The sequence below is a fragment of the Arachis ipaensis genome, chromosome B06, assembly GCF_000816755.2.
Source record: "Arachis ipaensis cultivar K30076 chromosome B06, Araip1.1, whole genome shotgun sequence".
Lineage (NCBI taxonomy): Eukaryota > Viridiplantae > Streptophyta > Magnoliopsida > Fabales > Fabaceae > Arachis > Arachis ipaensis.
In genome coordinates, this window is record NC_029790.2 from 9,466,137 (window position 1) to 9,476,080 (window position 9,944).

Sequence of the window (9,944 nt, forward strand, 5' to 3'; positions counted from 1 at the left end):
AGTTACAACTTTCGCATGTGGAGCTTCTTTCACCTTGGGAGGAGTTTAAGAGTAGTCTTAAACGGGACTGTCTCTCTATTTAAGCAGTTCCTTGTTTTGTTTCTTTTGTTTTTCTTTGTTTAATTTATTTCAGTCACCAAAAAAGTTGTGGAGGATGAAAACTGTCAAATAAGTTAGTTTTTCCAAGACACCTACTCCAAAATGATTAAAAGAGAATATATTAGGGATACAATATACAATGATGAATTCAGAAAATTTACGTTGAAGGGATAAAAATAATACATATTACTATTAAAAGATATATTAATTTAAATTTAAAAAATAAAAGTGCACATTAATTATTCGAATACAAAAAACAATCAAAAATTACATTAGCCGCTAACTTTCTTCTCTTCAAATTTTGAAGGTACTTCTCTTCTTGTTTTCATATATTGAAAATATTGAATAATTATTTCATTATCAACTTGATTGAATGTCTCTCTTTCTATATATGTAACCAAACATTCATTCAACCACTCATCTCCCATTCGATTACAAAGTCGACTATTTATGATATTGATAGCAAAAAATGTTCTTTCAACTGATGCCATTGCCACAGGTAGAATCAAAGCTAATTTCAACAGAAGAAACACCAATGGATAAACAATATACTTTTTTGTCTCAACAATAAGAATTTCTTTTTATTAGAAGAGACTAATGGAGTGACTTCAGATTCTAGTGGTAGCTTTCTTTTGAAATATTTTTCCATTACTATTTCTAAAAATAAAAATATATATTCTAAATTAGTAAATTGATCAATTCATTTTAAAAATTTATATGCAATATAATTACATATAATAGAATAAAACGAAAGATAAACAAATAAATAATAAGGATCACTAAATTGAGAATAAAACAAAATATATAAATCCATAAAGAGAATAAAAAAATAGATTAATATCTAAACTAAAATTGTTTGAATTAAAATTTGTAATTGAAAATATCAAAAAGAGAAACAATGAAATTAAAAGATACAGAATCATAAAGAGCTATACAAAACAAAATATAGAATTTAAAATGTATCTTTTAATGAAGAGAAGATGACCACTAGACAATGAATAGAAAAAGAAGGTTGAAAATATGAAACTAAGAAGATGGTTTAAGAGAATAAATGAGTGACGGCTGGGATTTGAGAACGGGAGAAGACTAAATTTGATTAGGTTAACTAATAGTCAAAATGATAAAAAGATAAAATGAATTTAGAACTTTAAATAATTGGGCTTAGCTTATTTGTAGTGGGATCATTTAAAATTTAAAATGGAGGCATATTATATATTAAAAAATGAAATCAGAGCGGGGGCAAGTGCCCCCCATGCCTCTGTGTAGGTCCGTGCCTGCCAGCTAGTAACTAATTGTCTTTCCAAAATCGGACTCTTCTACCATTTTCTACATCCAAAGATAAACCCCATATCATCTTCTCCCTCACCTCCTGTTCATTTATCTGCAATTGGCAAATATCCTTCTATGGACCCTCTCTAGTAGGTACAGACTGATGAGAAAGCAATACATTAGAATTTAAATTATTACAAGAACACACAATCTTCTCCCATAATAGACAATCTTTATTAGAGAACCGCCACCACCATTTGAATAAAAGAGCTGTATTCTGAAATACTACATCCCCCACTCTCAAATTTTTTAGCCTTTTTGGAGCTTGTACTATTTTTCATTTCACTAATGGTATCCCATGCTTGCCATCTGCGTTACTCCATAGAAATTTCCTCTACAGTGAGATTAACTTTTCTACCGCTGCTTTTGGCATTTTGTATAAGTTAAGGTAGTACACTGGCAAACTATTAAGTACTAATTTAATTAGAACAAGCTTACCAGCTTTATTTATAAGTTTTCACTTTTCACAAACTGAATTTCTCTTCCACAAACTGAGTTTTTTTTTTCACCTTGTCTATAATCGGTTTTCATGTCTTGATAGGTCTCAGATTTGCTCCAAGTGAAACACCAAGATATTTAAATGGCAAGGATGCTTTCTTACACGGTTACACCCCAATAATTTGTACATCCTCCGCATCCACTTCCTCTCACAGTTAACTGGAATCAAGCTGAATTTATCAAAATTAACCCTCAACCCAAACATCACCTCAAAACACCGCAAAAACCTCTTGTAATTCCTAATTGTAACCTCATCCTGTGAACAGAATAAGATGGTGTCATTCGCAAACTGTAGGTGAGACAATTAAATATTGTTCCTTCCAACCAACAACGGAAAAATCCTACTATTCCTCACAATTTCACCTACTATCTTATGGAGCACATCAACAACAAGAACAAAGAAAAAGGAAAAAGAAGATCGCTTTGTCTTAAACTTCGTTCCATCTTAAAGGATTTAGATGTCGACCGACATAAACATACTCCTTAACCCATCTTCGCCATCTAATATCAAAACCGATCTTTTGAAGGATGATATCCACAAAACTCCACTCTAACAATCATAACCACCATAAAATGTACATAGATATTGGAGTTAGCAGTTAATTCCAAATTTATATATCAAAAAGGAAAAAAGTACATATATAGAACTTAATCATCTCTAATAGAATCAATGTCATAGTTTTTAGTAGCTTAATTTGATGATTGATCAATATAGTATTAACAATCTTTAAACATTATATTTTTACTCTTTGGATCATGTACTTTGTGGTTGCATTTCTAACATTAGTACAATTTTTCACCATAAGAATATAATAAATAAAGAGTAATTATTCAAATTAGTGCTCAAAAATTTTAAAAGTAAATATTTTAATTTTTTTTTAAATTAATATACAAAAATATTTTTAAAATTTTATTTCGGTAGATAAATCAGTTCCCAATTCATTTTCTATTAGAATAATTATCCAAATCAATCTCCAAGGATTTTAAAAACGAATATTTTAACCTAAAAATAAAATTAATACACAGATCAATCCTCAACGCTTTTTTCTGTTAGACATGACAATCTCCCGTCTATTTTCCAAAATAACTTACTAAATTCTTCAAATATTTATTAGAAAAAGAATACTAGTAGATATTATAATCATTAACTTTTAAGGTTAAGTTAACCTATCTGATTTCTAATATAGTATTTTTTCAAAAAAAAAAATATTATTGAACTATTCTCATTACATACACAATTCCAAATCCAACAAAAAGAGATATACTAAATCTTATTAGACTAACTTAATATACACATCTATATGGCACATACATATTATTTTTCTTTGATTTATAATGTGCGCAAAAGCTATATTAACAAAAAATAAATGTGTCAAATTTGCAACTTAATTCCATATGCATAATGTCAAATTGTTAACAAGAATCTGATATTAAAAAGTATGTTTGTATTAAAAGAAAATATTTTAATTTGAATTTCAAAATATCAGTATTCACCTTGCTTGTTTTCAGTGAAAGAAGTGTATCAATATGTTAATATCATCATCCACGTGCACAAAACTAAACTAATAATAATAAAAATTGACACATAGTAAAAGTAAAAACAGATATTTTATTTTATTAAGTTAGAGTAACTCTCTTGTAGGTTATTAAATTTTATCTACTATAAATAGAATTTTCATTTTAAATAAAGAATTAGGACCATTTTTAGTCTCATCTGCTTAACTCCAACATGTATAAATTTGCATACCAACTCAACATTCTCCGTTACTGAATTACGTCAAAAAATAGATAAGAGACTTCTGACAAAAAAATATTGAGAATTGATGTGTATTAATTTTTTTTTTTTGAGAAATTAAAATATCTACTTTTAAAATCTTTAAGGATTGATTTGTTTGTCAAAGTAAAACATTGAAAATGTTTTTGTGTATTAATTTTTCTTGTAAACTAAAATGTCTGCTTTTAAAACTTTTAGAAATTGATTTGGATAATTACTCATAAATAAATGTGCAGAAGATAAACCTATACACGCGCACACAAATCATTTCAACCTGTATTTATTTGGTAAATTTTTAAATATTGGTATAATTGAAAGAAGAATAGAAGAACGTCAACTATTACTATTAGCAGCATCATAATCCATGTTACAAACATTGTTAATAATTGATCGGATGATCAAAGAATGTGTAGCTCATATTTGCAATGTATTTCCTTTCCAAAATAACTAATTAAAGGAGAATGTATAGGATGATAACTTTCATTCTTTGCATCTGAATAAAAGTTCCTCAAAATAAATAAATAATATTAATGTCCATATTAATATGAAAATAAAATATAGTTCCTTAGAAATTTTAAAGCCATTTTATGATAATAATAATAATAATGGTTAATGTTTCTATCAATAAAAATAGTTATGAACAGTATGTCATACCACTACCAGTGACCCAACAAGAAAAACTATATCACCCCTGTCCAACAACAGAACTTGCTTTTGAGTGCCCTTGATCATTATCTGTTTCCTGCAAAAGATTACAGTGTTAGGCAAGTAACAAACCATGAAACTGTTGACTAAATAGAGGTTACTTTCAGACAAACAAATGTTGTCATACAACCCTGTTTATCAGTTGGGGAGAGTTTTTTCTCCCTTGCCTGATCCTGTTAACGGGAAAGATACATCAAAGAAAGCACCTTTTGGCTTTGAGCAACTTGTGCAGAGGAGGATAATGATAATTGTGACAAAAGACAGCTATCATCCTCAAGCTCTTGCAGCTTCTGTGATTCTTTATGATCCTCGTTCTCTTGCTGCTTCTGTGAATATTTATGATCCTCATGCTCTTGCTGATGCTGTGATTCTTTATGATCCTCGTTCTCTTGTGGCTTCTGTGAATCATTATGATCCCCGTGCCCTTGTTGCCTCTGTGAACCATTATGATCCTCATGCTCCTGCAGCCTCTGCAAATCTTTATGATCCTCGTGCTCCTGCGGCCTCTGCAAATCTTTATGATCTTCGTGCTCTTGCTGCTTCCGTGAATCATTATAATCCCCGTGCTCTTGCTGCCTCCATGAATCATTATGATTCCCGTGCTCTTGCAGCTTCTGTAAATCTTTATGATCCTCGTGCTCTTGCAGTTTCTGAAAATCTTTATGGTTCACGTGTTCCTGCAGGTTCCGTGAATCTTCATGATCCTCGAGCTCCTGCAGCTTCTGCGAATCTTTATGATCATCGTGCTCCTGCAGCTCCTGCGATTCTTTATGATCCTCATGCTTTTGCTGCTTCAGAGACCCTCTCTCATAGAGAGCATACTCCTCAGGTTTTTCCCACTGCACCATGAAGAGTAACCATCACACAAAATAACAAAAAATCAAAACATGTCTGATCGAGATCCAAAGCTTGAAACATTACTTTGCTTTCACAAGTGACGCAATTGTAGTAGTAAGTATGACCATCAGGGCAGTAGTGCTCACTCCAGTCACACTCGGGAAAATCTTCATCTACAGGACTAGTAGGCATATCAGGTGAAGTACTGCCAGCAACTGTATTAGAATTGCTTACACTCTGCGTAGGTGTCTGCAAAAGACATTAAAGCAAGAAAATTATTGCGGGCTGAGAAACAAATAAACTTAACTAGTAACTAGTCAAATGATAATTCATTTAGTGGTTAGCAATGTAGTTAATAGTCGGAGATACAGATCTTTCTTCAGAAAAGAACACTCAAAGTTGTTGCATTTACAAAGGCCACAAAAAGAATTGTATGACTAACTTTAAACAGTAACTGCAAAAAATTGTAAATATGATTTAATTGACAACAAAAACATAACAAGAAGTACCTAACTATCAACTCAGCAGCATTAGTCAACCTCTTCAATAACATTAATTTACTTACATTACGACCAAAATGTCCCTGAAAGAGTGACTTCCAAAGAATGATTGATAACTGTATTACCCAATAGTCACTAACCTGTGAACTTGGCTGCTGCTCTATATTTTGCACTGACATATCTGTTGGATGCAACTGTCTCTGCACCTCAGGATAAAATGGTTGAGAAGACATCTTCGGAGCTTGATTGCACTGCAAAGGCATCGAAGTCAATTGTGAATGTGGCTGTGGGATAGGAAATGGCTGGGGCACCATGTTAGCCCCAGGTTCCCAATTCTGCATATGAGAAGAAACTTGTGGGTGTGCAATTGTAGAACGATGTGGAGCCATAGGCATAATACTTCCTCTAGTATTTGGATCACCGAAATTTGGCACTGGCCTGTGACAAGATATTAATCAGAAACTCCTTTAGCATGTCAAATGCATGTAGTAATTACTAAAACCAAAAAAAAAAAACAAAGGTCAGAAAGAGGAGGATAAAGAAACAAACAAACCAAACTGCTGATTCCTGAGGAAGGGGACCAAAATTTCCATTTCCATTTAAAAAGTTGCCTCTGGGAAGAAAAACAAATAAACAGCATGAACAAAATTCCCGAGTTAGATCCATCAACAATATTCTACTGGCTGGAAAGGTATTATCATATTGGAGTTTTCCTTCCGCAAGAAGTATTTATTTTTATTAAATATATCTTGTAAGTATAAAGGGTTTCATATACTAGATGAATAATGCATAACAAGAAAATTGTAGAGTTATGCATGAAGAATACGCTGTGTCATATTTTGTTCATTAATAATAAAACAAAACAAATAAACATGTCGTGTAGTTTTGCATTAATATATTAATAACAAAGACTGTCATGAACATAGAGTTGTGTGAAATATAAAGAGGCAAACAGTAAAACCTTGGATCTCCAGTCTTTGGTTTCTTTGGCTCCGCAAAACGAACAATTAATGGATGATCACAACCCTGAATGATTAAACATGACAGTTTAGTATCCATTCAAAAGAAGTCATAACAATATGTATCAGGCACAATATTTGCCTTACTCTCATTGTGAATGTGTTGTTCAGCCCTTTGATTGCCGCCAACGCCATTTCTCTATTAGAAAATTTGACAAAAGCATATCCTTGGAAAACAAGAAATGCATCCATGTGACAAGCATGCTAGGTGAAAAGGAAAACCACGTATAATAGCATCATCAACAAAAATAAGCACAACTTGATGACGTAGACCCAAAGTGTTAATAATTTGAATTTCCTCATACACTGAGCTAAGTGAGGAGTGGGGAGGGAGAGCTCTCTCTCTTCATTCTTAATAAGTTATTATTTTTGTTAATCAGGTGTATGATCTCCTTGAAATACAATGTCCAGTAAAGAAACAAAAATATCAGGTTTGTGTATTCTTCAAAGCCACAGAAATGATAAGAACATTATATTACAGGAATAGGGACCAACCACGATTGTGCAGGAAGACATCTTCTATATTTCCATAAGCAGAAAATATCTGCAGAAAATGTGGATACAAAACTTAGAAACTTAGTATGAAACCTAGGATATCACACACAGCCATGCAGACTACACAGAATATTCCATAATATCTTAAGCAAACAATAAACAATAATCTCGTATCAAAGCAAAATTGATGACTACCATAATAAAGAAGAAAATATCATATCTACCCACTTAGGTGATTGTTTCACGTAATGTTTGGAAATTGAATAACTAATTTTGATATACGAAATAAAAATGTTACTATCTACAAAGTTCCTTCGGAAGATATATTTTTGACTTGGCAAAATTTAGAAAGAAACACATCTTAAACTGAATCAGGCAGCAAAAAACTAGCAGATAGTAGACGATGGTAACCAGCTTTTCGGGCTATCTGTTAACCATAACAACACATGTATCAATATGATTATGAATATTTCTGTCTCTAATATCTGTTTCCAGTTTAATTGGAGACACCTGCAATGGTGTGGGTCTAGACACATTTCTACAGTTTGCACATCATCAAGCGAAATAAAAGGAATATTGGACTACATTCAATAATAAGAAAGATACCATAGCAACTTGTAATTAGGTTAAGGAAAAATATTTGGTTGGATCTGAATGGTGAAACATACTTCTTCTATTTCGTTTCTCGAAGCTTCTTTCTTGATGCAACCAACAAATACTTTATCAGCAACCTCTGAAGAAACATAAGAACAAAAAATGAAATAAAATATGAAGTGATAAGCTAAAAGCAACAGCATAAAGAATGAAAACTTATGTTAGAAAATAGTAAGCGATGGGTTATCTTGGGAAAAAGGATGAGAATTTACCTTCTGAAGGATCTTTCTTTTCCACGTTCCGTACAAATGTTCGGACCCCTAGAAAAGGAATAAATATGAATCAAATGACTAATACACAAACAAGTATGAAGCTTTTAATTACTCATCACTCACTGAAGACAGTATACTACGCTAAATGACAAGTTTTTATCAATAAAACTCAATGTTTGAATATAATAGGATGATTCTTTGTAGTGTTAAATTTAAACCTGTTGCCTGGTAAGGTCTAGAGAGAGTAAAATGGTAAATGTATGCAGTCTAACCCTTGTGAGTGGAGACTATTTTTCCATGATTTGAAATTTAGAACCCATGATCTCTAAGTCACAAGGCAGCAACTACCATTGCATCAAGGCTGACTCTCAATTTTCAAGGGAAGCCAAAGAAAAAAGGGGTCTAAAAACAAAACATATAAAGATTCAGTGTGGACACATACAGTGCCAAGGCTAAACCGCAGCTTCAAAACGCTTGTGTGCACACAAACAAACATAGAATTACTCTCACCTCCCTTGAGTTTTACCTTCGTTATATACGATACTGTTCTCTATTTTGAGAACACACAGGAACTTCCCTCAACAGACCATATGTCAAGGGAAGTTTGTAACAAATAAAGAAAATTCAAGCAAGGTTTGTGTAATTACCATAAAATAAAAAGGGAGAGAACAAGATGAAGCTATATATGCCTATGAGTTCACATTTCAGTGTGAAACCTGTTCTTTTCACTATTTTTTCCTTGAGAAACTAAACTACAGCATGCATTCAAAACCTTCTTTAAACTGAACCAAACTAGATAGAGAAAATATAATCTATTAATCAGCTAGGAAGTGGAACCTGGTTAAGGCACACTAATACAGTATTTATCTCATAAGTTTTGAAGGAAGTAAAATTTGAAAGAGTTACCAAGCCGTTCACGTTCCCGATCAGCATATCTGACAACAACAGGAGATGATTCCTAGAACATGTAAATGAGCCCAACAATAAATATATGTTTAACTTTGAAATAATAAGCTGTATAGCAGAAAGAAAAGGTTCGAGTCCATCATAGGTAATGTTGTCCTTACCCCAGGAAATGTATACTTATTGTTTAAAGCCTTAATGGCTCTCTCAGCTTCATCTAATGTTGCATATTTCACAAAACAACTTCCTACAAGGTTGATCAAAATTTGAACTAGTGTGATTTCTTTCAGATATGGTATGTGATTACTGGTAGTGTCAAATTAAAGTCATTAATCCTTGCAACCATTGGGAAACCAAATTACACAAACTGATGATGAAACATAGCTTATACCTTGTCGTCCACCAGTTCTCTTATCTTTTAAAAGAACAACCTCAACAATAGTCCCATACCCTTCAAACACCAGGCGGATCTGATTAAAAATTAAAAGTAGAAAATGAAAAGAGATGGAAGGGTAAGAAACGGTTACAAGTTGATAAGCCAGTGTGCCAGCAGGCAAAAGACACAACAAATCTTATCATTTGAAACTTGAAAATCCTAATATCTCAAAGTGATGCTTATGGCGAAAGGACTTACATCAGCCTCGGTAGCTGTTCTTGGAACCGGTGCAACATAAACTTTTACATGACACGCACCATCTGCTTGATCTGCAAAGAAGAATTGCCGGCGAAAAGAATACTTAGCAAAACAATCGTATTATGCATTTAAAAAATCCTAAGTGATGCTTATGGCGAAAGGACTTACATCAGCCTCGGTAGCTGTTCTTGGAACCGGTGCAACATAAACTTTTACATGACACGCACCATCTGCTTGATCTGCAAAGAAGAATTGCCGGCGAAAAGAATACTAAGAATACTTAGC

General features: G+C 32.6%; 1 protein-coding gene across 1 annotated transcript in view; it reads right to left on the bottom strand.

The window, feature by feature from the left end:
• The window catches only part of LOC107646059 (flowering time control protein FCA), an 11,104-nt gene continuing 5,378 nt past the window's right edge, over window positions 4,219-9,944 (bottom strand). Inside the window, exons 2-15 of the mRNA XM_016350252.2 lie at window positions 9,828-9,898; window positions 9,417-9,495; window positions 9,190-9,272; window positions 9,029-9,080; window positions 8,123-8,170; window positions 7,925-7,989; window positions 7,257-7,305; window positions 6,849-6,928; window positions 6,704-6,768; window positions 6,296-6,355; window positions 5,883-6,180; window positions 5,327-5,491; window positions 4,612-5,244; window positions 4,219-4,442 (exon numbers count right to left, since the gene is read on the bottom strand). Coding sequence (XP_016205738.1) covers window positions 4,386-4,442; window positions 4,612-5,244; window positions 5,327-5,491; window positions 5,883-6,180; window positions 6,296-6,355; window positions 6,704-6,768; window positions 6,849-6,928; window positions 7,257-7,305; window positions 7,925-7,989; window positions 8,123-8,170; window positions 9,029-9,080; window positions 9,190-9,272; window positions 9,417-9,495; window positions 9,828-9,898 — 1,805 coding nt within the window. The 3' untranslated portion in view covers window positions 4,219-4,385. The remainder of the gene's footprint in view (window positions 4,443-4,611; window positions 5,245-5,326; window positions 5,492-5,882; window positions 6,181-6,295; window positions 6,356-6,703; window positions 6,769-6,848; window positions 6,929-7,256; window positions 7,306-7,924; window positions 7,990-8,122; window positions 8,171-9,028; window positions 9,081-9,189; window positions 9,273-9,416; window positions 9,496-9,827; window positions 9,899-9,944) is intronic.